The 19,061-nt window shown below is 37.2% G+C and overlaps 1 protein-coding gene across 1 annotated transcript in view; it reads left to right on the top strand.

The window, feature by feature from the left end:
* Nucleotides 1-19,061, top strand: part of IGFN1 (immunoglobulin like and fibronectin type III domain containing 1) — a 343,105-nt gene that overhangs the window by 170,053 nt on the left and 153,991 nt on the right. Inside the window, exon 11 of the mRNA XM_086923163.1 lies at nt 6,260-7,228. Coding sequence (XP_086779289.1) covers nt 6,260-7,228 — 969 coding nt within the window. The remainder of the gene's footprint in view (nt 1-6,259; nt 7,229-19,061) is intronic.

Genomic DNA, 19,061 nt, shown 5'->3' with positions numbered 1-19,061 from the left:
CCGAAAATTCCAGAGTCTTTTTTAATATCCTTAGTAAAGCCTCATCTCTTGATTACCCCATTGCGACTATAGCTTTGGATGCAGAAAAAGCCTTTGATAGGATTGGATCGGACTTTATGTTTCAAGCTTTAGATTGGATAGGATTACCCCCAAAACGAATCTCCCTTATTTCCTTATTGTATTCTGGCCCTAAAGCATCGATTTTCGTAAACGGCAAGACAAGAATATTTTCCACTTTTCGGAGGAGTACAGCAAGGTTGCCCGCTATCACCTCTCTTATTTATAATTGCCTTAGAACCCTGTTTAACTAAGATCAGACAAGATCCTCTGATCTCTGGTTTCCAACTAGACACTGTCCATGTCAAATTGTCTGCATAGGCAGATGACATTCTTTTATATTGTTCCATTCCGGCCTCTTGTATTCCCTCTTTCCTTACTCAGGTAGATTATTTCTCCCAATTATCTGGATATTGTCTTAATTCAGACAAATGCCGGATCCTACCCCTGAATATGACATGCCTCAAACATGATCTGGTGCATACCGTTTTTTTTGCCAACCCTCTAAAATAAAATACCAAGGCCTATGGTTCTCTTCTAACATCTCTGAAACTTTGAAACTAAATTTTGATTGCATCGTCAAAACCTTATCTAATAATATAGATCGTTGGCACCCACTTTTTCTCTCTTGGTGGGGCAGATTAGACTCCATCAAAATGATGCTTTCTCCTTTGATTTTGTACATTCTTTCAATGATCCCTGTACATATTCCTGGTTTTTAGTTTAAGAAAATGGACTCCCTGCTAACAAAATTTCTCTGGAAAGGTAAATCACCTTGCATACCCTATCCGTTTTGAAGACAGATAAATCTTCTGGTGGTCTTAGGTTTCCAGATTTAAAATCTTACCATTATGCATTCTCTTTAAAACAATCTTCTTGTTGGGTTTCCACTGATCAGGGTAGTCATCCTCCTATTTGGCAGTCTATAGAAACATTTCTTATATCTCCTTTTGAGTTCAAAGAGTCTCTTGCTTTTACCAACACTATTGCCTCTATCCGTCCTCCAGCTATCTCTCATAGGCGTAAGCTTCTTATTCCGCTCTTACCACCCTCATACCCTTCACCGTCTTCCCTGAACCAACTACCATTTGGCGTAATACCTTACAACGTGTAAAAAATCGCACCATTTACTGAAAATCTTGGAGACACAAGGGATTGTTTTGGATCTCTCAATTACTACTGGATAATGTTCCTTTATCTTTCTCTGATATTCAAAAGAAATTTTCGCTACCATCGACTTTCAAAACACATGCCCTTTTATTGCCTTCGCTTACTCAATATCTTAACTCCCTAGCATCTGCTCCTAACCTACCTTCTAGATGTTCCACTCTTTTTCCCTTTTTAACCTCTTCTCCTTCAGCTTCCTCTTTACATAAGACTTTATTTCTTTCTTCAGGTAGGGACAAAACGAAGGCTGAATTGGCTTGGGAAAAGGATCTAACAGAGTGCTGGTCAACCCTCATTTGGGATAAACTATGGCTCAGAATTCACAAAACTTCCTGAGCTGCCAACACTTCTCAAACCCTTTATTTTGTTTATCAACGCCTTTTACTTACCCCTGCTAAATTGACCTCTTTCTCTTCGGATTCTCAACCTTCTTGTTGGTCTTTCCCTTGCACACATGCTGACTTGAAGCATATGCTTTTTGATTGCCCCTCTATCTCTCATTTTTGGCAATTAGTTTGGTTTCACATTAACAACATCTTTAAAACTAATGTCCATTTATCTCTTTCTATCATTTTATTACACTCACTATCTTCTCAGTGGCCCCAATCTCCATCAAATTTTAATTTATCGATTTACTGCTAGCAGTTGCCCTTCATTTAATAGCGCCCAAATGGAAGCAGGCAGACAAAGCCTAGCCTGATAGAGCCTGGTGGAACGCCGTCTGTTTTCATCACAGACTAGATTCCAATTACATTACTCCTATCTCTTTGTCTATTAAAAGAGACCTTTTGTGGCTCCCATTGACTACTTACCTAACTCGGATTACCCCTTCTACTGCTATACAGGGTAACACTGCAGATGAAGTCCGTAAACCTCCCTAAGGAAATCTGTCTTTCTATTTCTTAATTATTTTATTTGATCTTATTACCCATTACGCTGTATTTCATATCATAGCATGATTCTTTGTATCTTAATTGTTTATGTTCAGTGAATTATATGCAATTTTTATTTTCTCTTTGTAGCTAGTGATATAAAGTTTTGGTTATATTCTGTTTTCCCTCCTTCATACCCCGCCTCCCTTTTCCCTCCCTTTATCCCCTTTAAGCTGCATACAATAGGTTCTTTGATAACAATAATATTTTGGTTTTGTCTTTTTTCACTTTATGATTATATAATCAAATGCAGATGTATTGTACTTTTTGTACATGTTATTTCCCATATTGTTATTATTGCATTATAAACCTCAAACTTAAAAGAAAAGAAGGCACATATAAATGTGTTACAGCAAGTGTTCTGGTTGCAGATTTTCTTCTTCCTCAGGTTCTTCTTCACTTTGTGGGCTTGCAATCTTGGAGCATAAATATGTTGCTGGGAAAGCTTTTTGACCGCAATTATTTGGACTGTTGGGAAATGGGGCAATGACAGTTCTAAAAAGAAAGATCACTCAAGAAAGTTATTTTCAGCCAGTTGTTAAAAAGTACTTGGTGGCATGGAATTTGATTTTGACTCTGAGTTTAGATGACACGCATAAAAGTTTGATGGAGATTTTAATGCACCTAGCTTTTGTAAAGCAAACTGTACTGAGTTCCAGACCCGACGTGGAACAGTTAAACGTTTCCAGAGTATGAACTGTGAAGGGCGTTCCTCACATTTACATATGCACAAAGGCAAATAATAGGACAGCAAGTGTCAAACAAATTAATACTTAAACTCACAATCCTTGCAGACCAAAGATTCTACAAAAGCAAATATAAAATATTGCCTTTATCCCTGGTCTTTTTGGATATCTCCGTCACCTCATCATAACAGACGAGAAAGCCCCACCTTGGAGGTTTCACTTTGCTTAGTTATCTTTCTCCAGCAATGTAGCCATGGTTAAAGAACATATTCAAGAATACTTTCAAGTAAATGCAGTGTCAATCAACCTGGGGAACATGTGGGTTTATTTCAAGAGAATGTTATGAGGAATTGTTTTTTTAGTCTCTAGTGCAAAGCAGGAAAGAATGCCAAGGCAGTTAAGCTCTTACTACATATATTAACAGGGTTTTGATCCATGGTGAAAAGGAAGCTCTGCCAACATTACTTGTTGAAGAAACTGCTGAAGAGTAAAACAAATATGCAGTATGGCTCTCTTTAATGAAGAGAGTTATACTGCAGGAAAATTACTAGACTGGTACGCCAAGAAACAATCTCAGAAAATAGTTTATTTCATAAAAAAGAAGATATTCATAGATTTCCAAATTTAACAAGACTCCCCATTTCAAAACAAATTCACACAGATACCATTATAATATCATAAATGTAATTTCTAGAAACAGTTCTGTTATTGGTAATGCCTCATGGGATTGTTTGATTGAACAATTTACAAACCCAACACAGATATTTTGGTACCTTGATTAAGCAATTTTCTTAATGAGATTCTGAATGCAGCCTGTTGTCCCCAATTCCATTCTTCTTGCCTACTAGCATTTGTAGAAATCTTCTGTACTTCTGTATGCTAATAATGTCTTAATGGTTGTAATATCTAATATCACTAATGATGTTCATATCTCAGAAATAGCCGTATACAGTGCAAATTCTGAAAACAGAATGCATCTTTGGCAATTAATTATTAAGTGTAGCAACTTAAAGATCTAATATCGTTTGAGTATTTAAGAATTAATGTAACTGAAGACACCAGGGATCTCTTTAATTTAGATTATGGACCATTAATTGAAAAATATCTAGACAACTTATGGCTCAAAAGAAGCTTCCTCTCATTATTATTAGGCATATAGCTTGATAATGATCCTTGGGTTTTTGTTTCGATTCATCCCATGCTATGCCTTACCTTCATCATCTTTATACATTGGTAAAAAAGCTTGGTGGCTACATTCAACAGTGCAAGGCAAGATATATGACTTGGGAAAAAAGTAATTTGCAGTGGTTTGAAAAATGAAGGTTTGGCCCTTCCAGGTCATCAGTTTTTTTCTATTGTTTTGTGACATTCTATCTGACATTTTTGATGACTCTTGACCCCTGCGCTAGCTACGGCTAACCCTATCTTGAAGTGATTACAGTCCTCACTCTTTAGTAATTTGTAACAACCCAACACATTTTTGCCAATAAATTAAAAAAGAAAATGAAACTGATATTTTTCACATTGGCATGTTCTATTGTGCAGCTTGAAAATATCTTTCTGTTAGGACCTTATCGTTTGTGGCAGAAACTCTACTAATCTCATATTATTTTGAAATACGGCTTCAGGAGGTGGAAGGATGTTGGTGTGACTCATATTGGAGACCAGTGGAGATGTTTGTGATGGTCGGTGCTTGGTGCATCTCATTAGCAAAGACATAAAGAACACAATTTGTAGCATGTGTAAAGCAGGTATGCATGAGTTAAGCTTGTAGTCTAGAATTGTCTCGAATTTCAGTGATATTAGAACATGTATTTTAGAAAATTGAGATAATGTTGTTAGGGTTAGTCCAACTAATAATCAAATTGATGTGCTTGAGTATTTAAGTGGATGGGTAGATGAAAACAGTTAGTATAAAAGTTTTAAAGTTATTTTCATTTGTTTATTTGTAGCAGGAATACTAATTGACAATCTATGAAGGAAGACTGCTTGACCACGGATTTGCCAATGAAACAGTCCCTTTAAAATGACATCATTCTTGACTTGGATTAATAAAAAAAGTATTAATGTTTTGGAGAAAATAGAAAAAATATTTGTAAGAGTAGTTTTTGAATTGTCATTATAGGATAGTGTTGCTATTAAATATATAAAAGGTTTGTCATACAGAGTTAGAAATAATTACATTGAATATATTTAGAGTTAGAAATAATTACATTGAATATATTTTGTATGTATTTGTTTATTTTGTCCCTGGATTTTATTATTTTTTTAAATCTGCATACATGGAATCTTCACTCTGGAAAATAATGAGCAAGACAAATATAGAACTATGAGGTGTAGAATTATCCTTAGATAAAACTACATCTATGCTAAAATATTATAATGCACTGTCTTGAGTACTCTGCGTTATTCATTTTTTATAATTGCAACCTACTGCCAGTTCCCTTCTCTTTCATTCTCAATGTATTTCAAAAGCCAGGTTAATATTTATAAATGTGTATTGCTAGGACGTATTCCCTCAACAAAAATATACAATGATGTGGGTATTATTTCAGACAGATGAATACTGCTTTGATCCAACTGCATACCTTTCTTCATTGCTTGCTCAAGCTCTTATTCACTTTAATTGGACTACATAATATTTTGTTTGTGTACAGTGGTCTTTAGGCTGTGCCATAAATGTAAGTGGGTTCCTATATTTGGTAGACAAGTGGTTTAACACTTCCTCAAATATACAACATATGTATCTGAAATGTTTTCCAAGATCAAGAAATGTTAGTGATATTTTTTCTTTTCTCATCACTGTGATTCACCCAAACAGCATTGCAATATATTTGTAAATAACCTAGCTGATGGAAATATGGTATCTTGCATCTTCTTTTTATTGGTACCTAGTAAATGGTACTTTTTAATAAATCAAACAGGAATAGTGATCAGTTGGGCCCAGTTGCCACTTTCTATTTTCTTCAAAGCCGCCAACAGGTTATAACATGACAGACATATTACAAGAACATGCACGTAGCTTGCAGATATTTGAAACATTTGGATCACTAGTAGACCGGTGAGCAAAGAGTATGTCATTTTTAATCTTTGTTGTTTTATGTTTGATATTAATCTCTGTTGTTTTTCTTTTCCTTTTTGTACATTTTCCCTCTAATCTGATTTGTCAAATTCCCAATCAATAAAACTACTTGCCAATCACCCTTTTTTCTGCCATACTTACACCTACAACGTACCCATTCTTCAAAACTCAACTGAATAACCACCCAAATGACTGATACCTCAACCCAATGAACCAACGTGTATATGATTCAATTCAATCAATCAACTAACAAATCAATTATCCATTCTACTCACTGAAAAATTACACCTCGACCTGCACCATCAACAAAATGAAATAAAATGTTCCTGTCCTAGCCTCCAAGGATAATGACTTTGATTCAAAAGGAAGGAGGAAAAAGGCTGATGGCAGCTCTAGTGGGAATGATCAGAGTGCTTCACAGTCAGAAATCTCTGGAGCGGGGAACCAAGGAAATGGGAAAAAACTTGGACATGAAGGAATGTTAGGGAACCAGGACACTGACCAGGACAAATGCAAGCAAAATATATTCAGCATTGTAAATGGTCTAGATGAAAGTGGCAGCACTGGAAGAGATGCTTTCATGGACAAAGGGCAAGGAAAAGAAGGCAATAGTGGTTATGAATGTAATTGGCACAAGACACATGGAGTAAACAGTAATAATGATGGTTCTCAGGGAATTGGGTTTGAGTTTTTGGACAAATCTACCACTGGAAAAGTCTCACGATTGGAACAAGAAGACGCAGATTCAAAGAATGCTTTACTTGGAGATGAGCTGGATCCTAATGTTCAATACAGGAGTGATGGAAAAGAGGGTGGGCTTGATATGCAGGAAGGTTCAAAAATGGCAAATCAAGGCTTATCGGGCTTGAATTCTGAAACTGGCTCTGATATGTCAGCTGGTGACTCTCTGGGAACGAACTCTTTGAATGGTAAAGGAGCTTTGTCATCTAACGTATTTCAAAGTGGCAACTCTGTTGATCATGGATCTCAATTTGGAAGTGAATCTGGTATTGAAGATGAAAGCTCTCGAGTGCTCAGTCTGGTCCAGCCCTCTTCAGGAGATGGGGAAGAGCTTCATGACGGGGCTGGCAATTACAGGTCTGCTGATGGGCTTTCCAAAAGATTATCTGAAGACAATAACACCTCAGGGGCATATGAAGGAGCTCTGGGAATCAACAGTGGAAGAGGGGTTGCATCTGACCATGGTAGAGGAGGAAACACGTCTTTGCTTGATGATTCTGAATTCAGTTCCAGCAACAAATTGAAATTGAAAAGTAACCTAGATGGCAGAGCCATGCTTGCAGGTAAGAATGAAGGTATTTTTCACTGTAAGAAATACTGGAGTCCCTGTTTGTTCTAAAACAATATAGACTGAACAAATGTTGTTTTTTGGGAAACCAACAGCTATAGAAATTAATTTGTTTCACACTTCATGCATATTATCAATACTAGACAACAACACTAATTAACATTTCGTTGAGGTTCCCAATTGAAAGTATTTCAGGAGGAATGATGTTGCTTCTAGTTGCATTGCAATTTGGAAGACAGTCAGATTGCCCTTATTCCCATTCCATAAAGCCTGTGTCTATGATGCAGGTGTTATGTTAGAATTCAGACCACAAACCTATGGTATTTCATTTCTTGAATATCATATAAAATTTTGCTGCAATGTTTTATACATGAATGTCTACCGAGTATATCTAAAAGAGGTTTTCAAAGGTGTCTTTCATATCGACAAGTGCTTGTATCTCTCTTTTATTGACGTTCTGTTTCACCACTTTGTAAAGTCAGAGGTGAGCTGTAATGCCCACAACTGATTGAATGCTACTGTTAAAACTGGGTATTCCTTTCGGCCAGGAAATGCTTTAATCACACCTGTAGACATTTCTCTGAATTTAGTGAATATTTTGACATTTAAACACTCTTTAGAATGTTTATTGTACCTACATTGAGATTTGACGAGGTCACAAAACATGCAATTACTATTAAATGTTGAGAGGTTGTGTGTTGCCATAAATTACACAGTATTATGGGACTATAGGCGCTGTGTACATTTCTTCCCGCTCTAATTTGAAATTTAGAGATGTCTGTGAAGAAAAAATGGACGTATGAATAACAAATGTAAAGTGTAATGCTTCTGATTTTGCTTAAGTATTTAAATTATATTTATGGTAAACTGTTTACACAACTTTTGTTATTTGTGGACTTAGTCTTGTTTCCGCATTCTATTTCAGTGTTATTTTATACTGGAAGTTTACTTCGTCTCATATTGATGTATAAATGTTCTCATTATTTTACTTTATAATGCTGCCCAGAATACCCGGGAAACCCCAATAAAATCAGAGTACGGAGGTTTGGAACCCTTCTGTGAAGTATACTTATTAAGCAGATCTGGTTTTTACCACATTGGGTATGACTTATGTCCTGAATTGTTAAATAGATTAATTTCTGAAAAGAGGAAAACAGCCTTAAATAAGATTAGTGTAAAATAAATAATGTTGTGGTATATTTATTTTTAAAACTTATAAAGCGTGCAAATGCCCAGGGGCGTCTCGGCGCTGCGGACGTGGCAGAAAGAAAGAGAATTATTGATTAAACAGCCATGTCTAAAAAAGACCTGTTGCAAACAGAGCAGCTAGCAGCGTCTGAGATGATTCCAGGCTGCCGCGTCCGCTTCGAAATATATTTTATAAAGATGGAAATAATGAGTGTTCATGAAATAAATCTATTTTACATGTACAGTTCGACTTCCTCCTCTTCTGTCTGGACAGTTTCATTCTTCAGCCCTTCTGATAAATACACCAGGTTCTCCACTAAGGACACCAGGAGTTGGTACACCTGAGTGTAGAGTTTTTCCTGGTACTAGGCCTGCACTGCTGGATCCGGATGCTGCATTTTGTGCTCCGGCGTCAGGCGATCCAGACTGTCTGTGGAGGCAGTCAGGTCTTTAAAATCCCGGGATATCCTAACCCCTCTCTTGTCTTCCTTTCCTTTTGTCTTCCTGCTCACAGGACGATCCTCTTTCTCTTTCTCTATTTAGATGTTAACAATGATTATAACATTTGCATAATGAGTAACCGACAAAAGCTTTCTTTTTTCAAACCATCGATAAAAATGTATTTTCTATGCAAAATTAGGTAGGTCTACAAGCTTTTCGCCACTTTAGAATCTTTTAAAGTACTTTCCTCAGGACCAAGTATGTCATTGCAGCTTTGATCAAGCAAGATGGTGGCTGGGCACTGTTTTGTTAGATCCCCACGACGCTCCACCAACCATAAGTCATGAAACAGCCAGTGATCCTGGGGAGTTAAGAGCACGTTTCTTCGTCCTGGAAAAGTGGCGGTCTTATAGAGTCTTTGTCATTGCTGGATTAGACACCATCATTTTGCCTGCCACTGTTTTAGATCACCCTTCTTAGTGGGCATTGTGTTTCCCTCCAATCTCAGCCATCCAGCACAGCGGCTCTAGGTGATGAGCTCGCTGCTACCTGCGCCATTGGCAGACCAGCCCAGACATCGACAGCAATGAAGCAGCACAGGACTGGGTGGGCAATCATGCTCAGATGCCTTAAACATACAGTTGGAACTTGAAAGCTCTTCTCTTCATCTTAAGCACACCTATCCCTCGTTTGTTGTGCTCTACCTTTTGCCACAGACTTTTGGGCGCCCACTGTTCTTGTGTGATGAGCCTCCTCTAGCAGCCTTGGCACTAAAGAGAATCCTTATACCCTTGCCACCTTCCTTCAGTTCACTGTGGCATCAGTTTCCTTTGTCACAGCCACAGTTCATGGAAGTCAGATATGCAGCATGGCGTTGCATATGCCGAGCCTAGCCATCCCAACCACAGTCTTCTTCATTCCACCAGCCAACAAAGTTGTCTATTGGGGATTCCATCTTGTACTTTCTCCTTGGTCCTGCTATTGTTGAATACTTAAGGGTGTAGTAAATTATTTAGTTACCCTCACCAATCATCAAATATGCAGCCACATTGAATTACATTTAAAAATAAAAACAATATGAGTCACAGTTCTCTTAAGACTGCCGGACAAGTTTGTCCTCATTGGATGAAACGTTGAAGGAAAGAGCAACGTGGCCTGGCACAGATTTGGCTCGCCGGTCGACATTCTTGGGTCCGTCTCAGCTGCAAGGACACTCGCCACCCAATGAAGTGTTAAGCTTCCCATCTAAATAAAACTCCTAGACCAAACAGAACACTTTAGTGCACCCTCAGACACACAATGCAGAATTACATTTACATAGTTGCCAACATAATGCTACTTTAGAATACAAAGTATCAGAACTCAGTCGGTCATGGACAAGACAACTACCACCTAAGAGAAGCCAGACGGTAATGTTCACTTGACGCAAAACGACACACTGGAAAATTTAAAATACGCTGAGGAAACTCACCCTGCTTGTCGACAAAGCTATCCTGCATCATACTAAGGGACTCTTCACATCTAAAGCACCACACAGGGTAGATATATAAACTCTCCTAAACCCACCGGCCAGTGCTTAATTTGAACCGGTGGTTGCTGATGGGGCCCAATGGCCTGTCACTTATTTTTCCTTGTCAGACCTTGTCCCAGAGCAAGAGAGAAGAAAATGCATACAAGGGGCAAATGAGGAGGAAGAGAAAGACAGCAAAAAGGTAAGAAAGGGAAAAAGCATAAATTAAAAGGAACCTTAACAAGTGAGGCAAAGGGGCAGGGAGTATCAGGTGGTGCATTAAAGAGGCATGAGGTGGAATCAAGTCCCCTCTGCCTTGGTATTCAGCATCCCCAACATTCAATGGTCCCGACAATGAGCTCCTGAGCAAAACCTTAGGCCCTCGCACTCATCCTTTTGCAAATTAAACACTGCAGCACCACCCCTCAATCTCAATCAATAATGTGTACAGCACACTAGGCATCGACGTACATTGTGTGATTTGTGAATCAAAGATTACAGAACTGTGTGGAAATGCTCTCCCTGGCAGCCTGTGGTGCTGAGAGTCCTCATGAGAGAAGAGGCCTATACTGATAACCTATTTGATAATGTCACTGGTTAGGCTTCAGTGATTGATAGCACGTTTATGAAACACCAGGTGTTCGTCTGAATTGAATTTGCCAGGCTAGTGTAGTTAAAGATCAATCAGACCGCAAGTCGTGTAAGTGTGGTGCACTCGACAAGAGCAGTGCGCTCTTTCAATATACATAATTACCATCCGTGACGCCTAGGGTAAAAACATACATACGAATCTAAAAAAAATGTAACATGCAAATGAAACCATTAGTGCATTAACACATGTGTCATTCTTTTCCCCCAATCTAGGGGTGCATTTTAGTCATTTTCTGGTATTTCTGCACGTGTGTTTTCACATCCTACGGCAATAGTTAAAAAAATCTTTCTCTATTACCTAATGAAAACGTATTAATATTTACTGATCGCACAACCTTATCTACTTGTCAATATATTTTTGTGCATTTAGGCACTGGTGCAGCGCGGCTCCAAAAATTCTTCATAAACCATCACCTTAACCGTACGGAGCTATTTACTAATTTCTCACAAATGGGCCCATAACTTCTACTATTCATTCATTCACACATTTATTCTGCTCCGAGGATTCAGTGAAGGCCAAAAGGAGAGCCGCGGTGCTATAGCGGAGTGCCTAAACTTTAAATGTATACATTATTTACACCTGCAGTTTTTACTTCTAATACCATGGTTTTTCTGAAAGAAAGATTTAAAACACCCCGCTATTCATTTTCGATGGATCAGCTAGTAAAAGTTAACTAAAGGACAACAAGACCTGCATAATTCTCCATTTATTTAATTTTCATTTAGAGATGCGTTCTCCTAGCATGATCTCTACATTTTACTTGAAGAAAATAATTCAGTTATGCAGTAATAATCCTGAAAGAAATGTTAAATTCAAAACATTTATTTATTAGCATGACAGTTTAGGAAAATAAGTCAAAAGTATATTACCCAGATGTAGAGACGCAAACATCAGCACAAAACAAAATAGTTCCCAAAGAAACACCTGTCTATCTCTCTCGATGTTTCCTTCTCATAGGACTACGCACCCATTCAAAAGTTAAAGTTCAGAAAATGTCAAAGTCCCTGCGCCATAAGAAAAAATTGCGCAGACCTACAGCATCTCGGGGTGCAAAGATTAAGTCAGAAAGCAAGCTCCTTTCAAAGTCCCAAATGTCCTTTTTTATACCCTTTTTCACTAACTTATCTATCTAAATTCGTAACTCTTATGTCCTAGAATGTCCGTGATTGGTCAATTTAGAGTTGGATGAGCATCACCTCATTGCTTTACTGTTCAATTTATGCAGAGCCATCATTATGACTAAATAAAATAGTGGTGCTATTGTTCAAAATTAACTTCCTTCGAAGTGTCCTTTAAATTGTTATTCGGTGTCCCATTCCCATGAGTTAACTTGCTGACTTCAACAAAGATGGCATGTATTCCATGTAGCGGGGCACGGTGTCCTTTACCCATACTGCTCAGGCACAGGCAGCTCGCGCTTCCAATTGGTGCATGCGTTCTTAGACCGCCACCTCGGAATAACAGTCAGCTTCCATTTTGTTTTGGTCACACAGGCCTCAAATTAGGAACTATTACAGAAACAAATACAAATAAACGTACATTTACGAAATAAAGCCTTTCTGTTTACCTCCCCCTTCTAATAATCTCCCAGTTTACCTAGCTTTCAGCAACACGTATGCGTGATTTTACTTACCAATCTTCATGATTAATGCCACAAATAAACAGACAAAAAGCACATTCATGCAATTTTCAATTATATTTTAACAAATGCGTACCTTTTATGACACGATATATGACGAATTAGTAAATTATGCTTGGCTATTTTATGCAAATTAATTTCCACGTGTATTTGTGTGTGTGCATTTTATTCTATGTTGGTTAATTTCAAAACCACACGTTTAGTACATATTATTGTTATGGAAAGTTACTTTCACAAGGGGTATACAAAAATGTTGTTTCCACCTTGCTCCATCAACTTCGCCCTTTGGTGATTTTATCACCAAATATCTCCCAAAATTTAAATTTAGAAAATAAATTCTCAACATGTTTCAAATTCTTTTACTTAGTAAGTGTTATATTTCTGTTTCTTCTAATTTCTTTCTATCTTGATAAAACTTTTCTTTAAATTGTTCCATTTCAATATCACCTTTTTCCCTTTGCCTGTCTTGTTTTTCTTCAATCTTTTTCTTCAAAGACCTTTTGACATTTCTTCTCTGCCTACATTGACAACTTAATCTCAGAACTAAGATCACTATTATTATTACAGTTACTGGTATTAGTATTTTCCCTATAATAGATCTACTTATTCCATAAAACCAATTTTAACTGCTGTTAAACTTCAAGTTCCAATGGTTCTATTTCTTTATGCAATTGTGCAATATTTGTAATATATCTCTCAATGCTCTGGCTTTTATCAGGACTGTAGATACAACTGTGTTACACCTTTAAAATTCCACAAACTCCTCCTTCTTTTGCCAAAATTATATCTGAAGCTAGTCGATTTTGCATTACCATACTTCTGATAGCAAACATTTCAGTGTTAAACATTAAAAATCCTCCAGCTGTGTCTGTTGACAATCTGTCTACTATTGTTGACAATTATCGAATTCGGTTTGCATTGAGTGATTAGTGCTCCAAAAAATCACCTATTATTTCAATTACACTTTCTCTTTTTCTACGACTTAGTGGTTTACCTAGTTCATGAATCCCATTCGTTTCTCTATCAACATGAAAAATGTTAGGAAAGACCAAGCCAAGGAAACCGACCTGTACCAGTGATCTGGTAACCTATAATATGCTTTGTTCCCACACAAAAAGTAAATTCCCGGAAAGACTGGGTCATTTCCTCCTTTAAATCCCCATCCCCTTTTCATAATATAAGTATCTTCACATTGACTTGCACCAACAAAATAATTATCATACACAGTGTTATCTCTCTGAATACATAATTTCCCTAACAATGGTGTATCTATATTTATAGCCACATTTACATAATGTCCTTCAATATTATCATCTTAAAATGCCCATTTTGTAGATTTAGTCAGTTTCACTTTTTCTCGTCGCTTATACTGTTGTCTCCTTTCCTCAACCATATTCAGGAAAAACATTCTCTTCATTTCTCATTTCGCAAGTCAAATTATGTTTAAAGGCATAATCATGTGTCAATTCTTGTGTTTATAAGAAATATTCTCCAGAAACTGTAGCAGGCTTAATTTGATTTAGTTCTGCAACAATTTTCAATTTTGTAAACACATCATCTGAGTCAGAATAATAATATTCTAATTTTCCAGTTCTATATAATAAACTTGTTATTACACTACAGGTTACTCCATATGTTAACGGTAAATGGTGGTACGTCACACCTTCGGAGACAGATGCTGGCAGCTGTACACAGACATAGCAATCGCTAGCATCCATTGTCCTCACATATTCAGACAATAGTCTTGAAAAAGTATTTCTAGCAAAATCGCTGAGCGAATTATCTTGATGGATTTCAGGTCTATATACATGTAATCTTAAATTTTTCAAATCATCATTTCTATCTTTCAAACTCTCATTTGCTTTAAGTTTTTCAATATCAGGTCTAAAAGGAATGATATTAGTGAGAATTAACCATATTAACATTAATATTCCAGTACAAATTAACCACATTCTACACCATTTTCTGAAAATTGAACATTTAGATTTAATCACTTCATTAGTAGCCATTTTTTTTTACCCTGCAGTTGTCACAATCTTTTACCCTCAATTGTCTCTTTTTACCCTTGTTTCCACTTCCAATGATGTTCCCTTCAAGTTCAATTATGGCTTCTGTTTGGATGGATATATATATATATATATATATATATATATATATATATATATATATATATATATATATATATATATATATATATATAGTGGTTCACAAAGCACAGTAAATACTGTGCCGATGCACTCCATTCAGGTGGCACGTCAATCACTCGAACAGTCGGGTGTACTTGCAAAGATGATATTTATTTCACATCGGTTCCACACACAGATACATGAAACAGCCCAACGCGTTTCAGCGAACCAGTCGCCTTGATATATATATAAATATATACATATATATATATATATATCGTTTCACTGTTACACTTGAAAATCCTTTTCTCTTCTTTGTGTTAGTTTCCTCACTTTCTTTTTCAAAACCTTGGCTATGCAAGTTCTCCTGGCTGCTGTTTACTTCTTTTATTGGAGGCAGCACAATGTAGGTCCACTCAGGTGATTTGTATTTTTGATTTGGTCTCCTCACTCTTTTTTTTGCCTTTGCACAACCTCTATTTTCTTTCCCAACAACTCCTTTTGACTGGTTATTTCATTTACTTGATCATCTTATACTTTTGCTTTGTTAACCAGTTTGGTTTTCAATCCATCAATTTCTTTAGGCCCATTATCTCTGTTTCTGACTCTTTTTATTTCAGGTTAGTAGTGTTTCGCTCCACTCTCTAAGTTCGTTTTCTTGAACTTCTCCTCAATTGAGTTTCATCATCACTGTCATCTGTCTCTGTTTGATATCTTTCTATAGTTTCATTTATAATGAATTTTACACAATCTGAATCTTTTTTGAAGCTTAAATTCTCTCTGGTCAGTTCTTTCACTCTGTTAGGAACTTCTCCATAGCTGGTACTTCGGAGCTCATCCTCATCGTGAGTTATTTCCTTTTCACCAGTTTCGAGATTCCGGTTCCAGCTTTCAGGGCTTTCCGACTGTCAGACTGTCCTTCAGAATTTTCAGAATTACCAGTTTTATTTTCACTTAACTTAGTGTCCTTACTGGTATCAGTTTCTCTAAAATCCCGACTTACAGGTCAATCTTCAATATTTGGCATTTCAACAATTTCATTTTCTCCTTCTGATGCAGAGCTAGTATCTGATATCTCCAGATGTCGATGAACAGGTCGAGCTTCAGTATCTGGATCTTTTTCTGGTTCACCCTCAGTGTCTGAATCAGTGGTGCTTTCACTCTCCTCCTACAGATTTTCAGGCTCTGGCACAAGAATAGTGGGACTGGCATGCGCCCACCTTTTTATTCCAGCACACTTAACTGCAGTAGTACTAACCAGAATAACTTGTCAAGGTTTTTGCCAGCGAGGCACTAGACAATTTCTTCTCCTGTGAACTTTTATCCGAACCCAATCTCCAGGGATTGGATAATGAGCTGGGTGTTTCTCTTTCGTTTGTGACTCAGTTCCCGCAGAAGTTACTACGTCAGACAGATTTTTGCAGTAATACAGTATGATATCATCATTTATGCGCAACTGTTTATCAACTGGTACAAATGCTTGTCTCATTACTCTTCCCTTCAAAATCTCATGGAGACTTAATCCTGTTCTTTAGTCAGGAGTACTCCTTAGGGTCATTAGAACAAGTGGCAGTGCATCGGGCCATTTTAGTCCTGTGGCCAAACGCATTTTTGCAATTCTGTTTTTTATTGTTCCATTTACTTGTTCGACCAACCCTGAAGCTTCTGGTCGGTAAGCACAGTGCAACGTTTGACAAATTTCCAGTGCTTCACAAATCATTTGCATTAATTCAGTGTGAAAATGAGTTCCACAATCTGTTTCAATAGTTACTGGGAAACCGTAGCGTGGTATTATCTCAGTCAACAGGAGTTTGGCAGCAGTCACTCAATCATTCCTCCTAGTGGGGAATGCTTTAACCCATCTTGAGAATAAACAAATGATCACAAGTACATACCTAAGTCTGTTACATGGTGGGAGCTCAATGAAATCTAACTGCATTCTTGTGAATGGACCTCCCTCTCGTTCTATGGTTCCCAAACTCACAACTGTTTTTTTTCTTGGGTTCAGTTGTTGACACACAAGGCATCTCTGACAAAGGCTCTCGGCAATCATCCTAAACTTAGGATTGTACCATGTCTGTCTAAACATTCTAATCATAGCATCTCTTCTGATATGGGCTTGACCATGATACATCAGGGCCATATTTGTGATCATGTTATCAGGCATTACTGGTCTTCCATCTTTGTAAACCCAGATTTCATCCTCTTCTCTTTGTCTACATCCTGCCTTTAACCAGTTATCTTTTTCTTCTTCTCTAGCCTCTTCCTGCATTAGTTTTACCTCCTGCAATGTCTCCACTACTGTGGTTAGCATCAAAGGACTTGAAAAATGTTCAGTTTGCCTATCCCGATTGATAGATGCAATATTTTTGGCACACTATTTTGCAATTGAATCCACATATTTATTACCACGAGTGATATAATCATCTCCTTTCTAATGAGCTGTCTTATCTGGCAATTGAATGGCATCAATTAACATTTTCACAAATTCAGCATTTCTAATGGGGGATCCTGTCGAAGTCATATAACCTCTTTGGGACCACAGTTGACCATAATCATGGACAACCCCAAATCCATACTGACTGTCAGTCACTATGGTGATCCTTATTTATTTTTCCAACTTACATGCTCGAATCAATTCTGCAATTTGAGCTGAAAGGATTAATTTCAGACAAGATGCTTCCAAGACATCTGCTACTGTACAAACAGCATAAGCAGCGCTCAGTACACCCTCATTTGTCCTCAGACATGATCCATCAACAAACATCACATAATCAGATTCAGGTAATGATACATCTTTGATATCAGGCCTTGGTTTAGTGTAGTATTCTAGAACATCCAGACATTTGTGATCCACTTCATCTCTTACTTCCACATTCATAACATCAGGTAATAATGTAGATGGATTCACATTTACACATCTTGAAATTGTAACGTTGTCTGCACCTACAATCGTTTTCTCATATTTTGTCATTCTATTATTAGTAAGGTATTGTGTCTTGGTTCTAGTGAGGAGAATCTCCACCGAATGAGGTACATACACTCTCAAAGGGAAATCCCACCACTATACCTTCACTTTGTTCAACACTCATACTTGTAGCAGCTACTGCTTTTAAGCATCCCAGCAAACGCCCTTGCAATGGGATCTAAAACAGCAGAAAAGTATGCAATTAGCTTTCTCAGTTTTACATGCCTCTGTATTAAAACTGACAATGCACATCCTTCCCTATCACTGCAGTATAGTTCAAACTCTTTTTCATAATCTGGCATTCCCAATGCTGGTGCTTCACATAGACTTGTTTTTAGCTGCTCAAAAGCTTCCAGTTCTGCCTTATTCAGAGTTATTGGGTGTTTCACATCTGCTTTTGTCAATCTCTGTAAGGGTTTAGCTATTAGTGAAAATCCACTAATCCATTGTCAACAGTATCCAACCATTCCAAGAAACATTCTCGCTTGGCTCTGTGTTTTTGGAGGTTTCATTCCTTGTATCATTTTTATTCTTTCTGAGGTGACTTGTCTGATCCCCTTAGCAATCTTGTGGCCCAAATATTGTACTTTTTTCTGACAAAATTGTAACTTTGATGGTGACACTTTATGTTCTTTATCTGCCAAATGATATAACAATGTAACAGTGTCTGAAACACATGCATCTTTTGTTTTTGACGCCAGTAACAAATCATCAATGTACTGCACTAGAACTGATTCTCCAGGTAGACTTAAATTTTCTAATGATTTCTTTAACAATTGATTAAAGATTAAGGGACTTTCAGTATACCCCTGAGGAATTTGGCACCATACCAAAATACGGTCTCTGAATTGGAACGCAAATATTGGTTTGCTTTCAGGGTGTAATGGAATCGTGAAGAACGCATTAGATAGATCAATGACTGTGTACCATTCTGCATCATGTGGAATTTGATATAGAATTACTGCTGGGTTTGGCACAATTGGACAACATGGAACAACTATCCTATTTACCTTTCTCACGTCCTGAACTATTCTGAACTTTCCCGTTATGCTTTTTCAATCCCATTATTGGTGAATTACAAGGACTGCTTTCTATTTCTCTCATAATCCCTTGCTCAATAATTTTATCTATTACTGGTGTTATTCCTTCAATTGTTTCAGCTGTCATTTTGTACTGAGGAATATTTGGGTAATTTATTTCCTCTTTCACAGAAACTTTCACAGGATCTACATTTTTCATCAAACCAATATCTTCTCCTGTGAAATCTCACACTTGCTCTTTAACTACTTCTTTCAATTCATCAT

The sequence above is a fragment of the Lissotriton vulgaris genome, chromosome 5, assembly GCF_964263255.1.
Source record: "Lissotriton vulgaris chromosome 5, aLisVul1.2, whole genome shotgun sequence".
In the NCBI taxonomy this organism is placed as follows: domain Eukaryota; kingdom Metazoa; phylum Chordata; class Amphibia; order Caudata; family Salamandridae; genus Lissotriton; species Lissotriton vulgaris.
The sequence above is the reverse complement of the archived record's forward strand: the minus strand, read 5'-3'. Positions and strand labels throughout refer to the sequence as shown.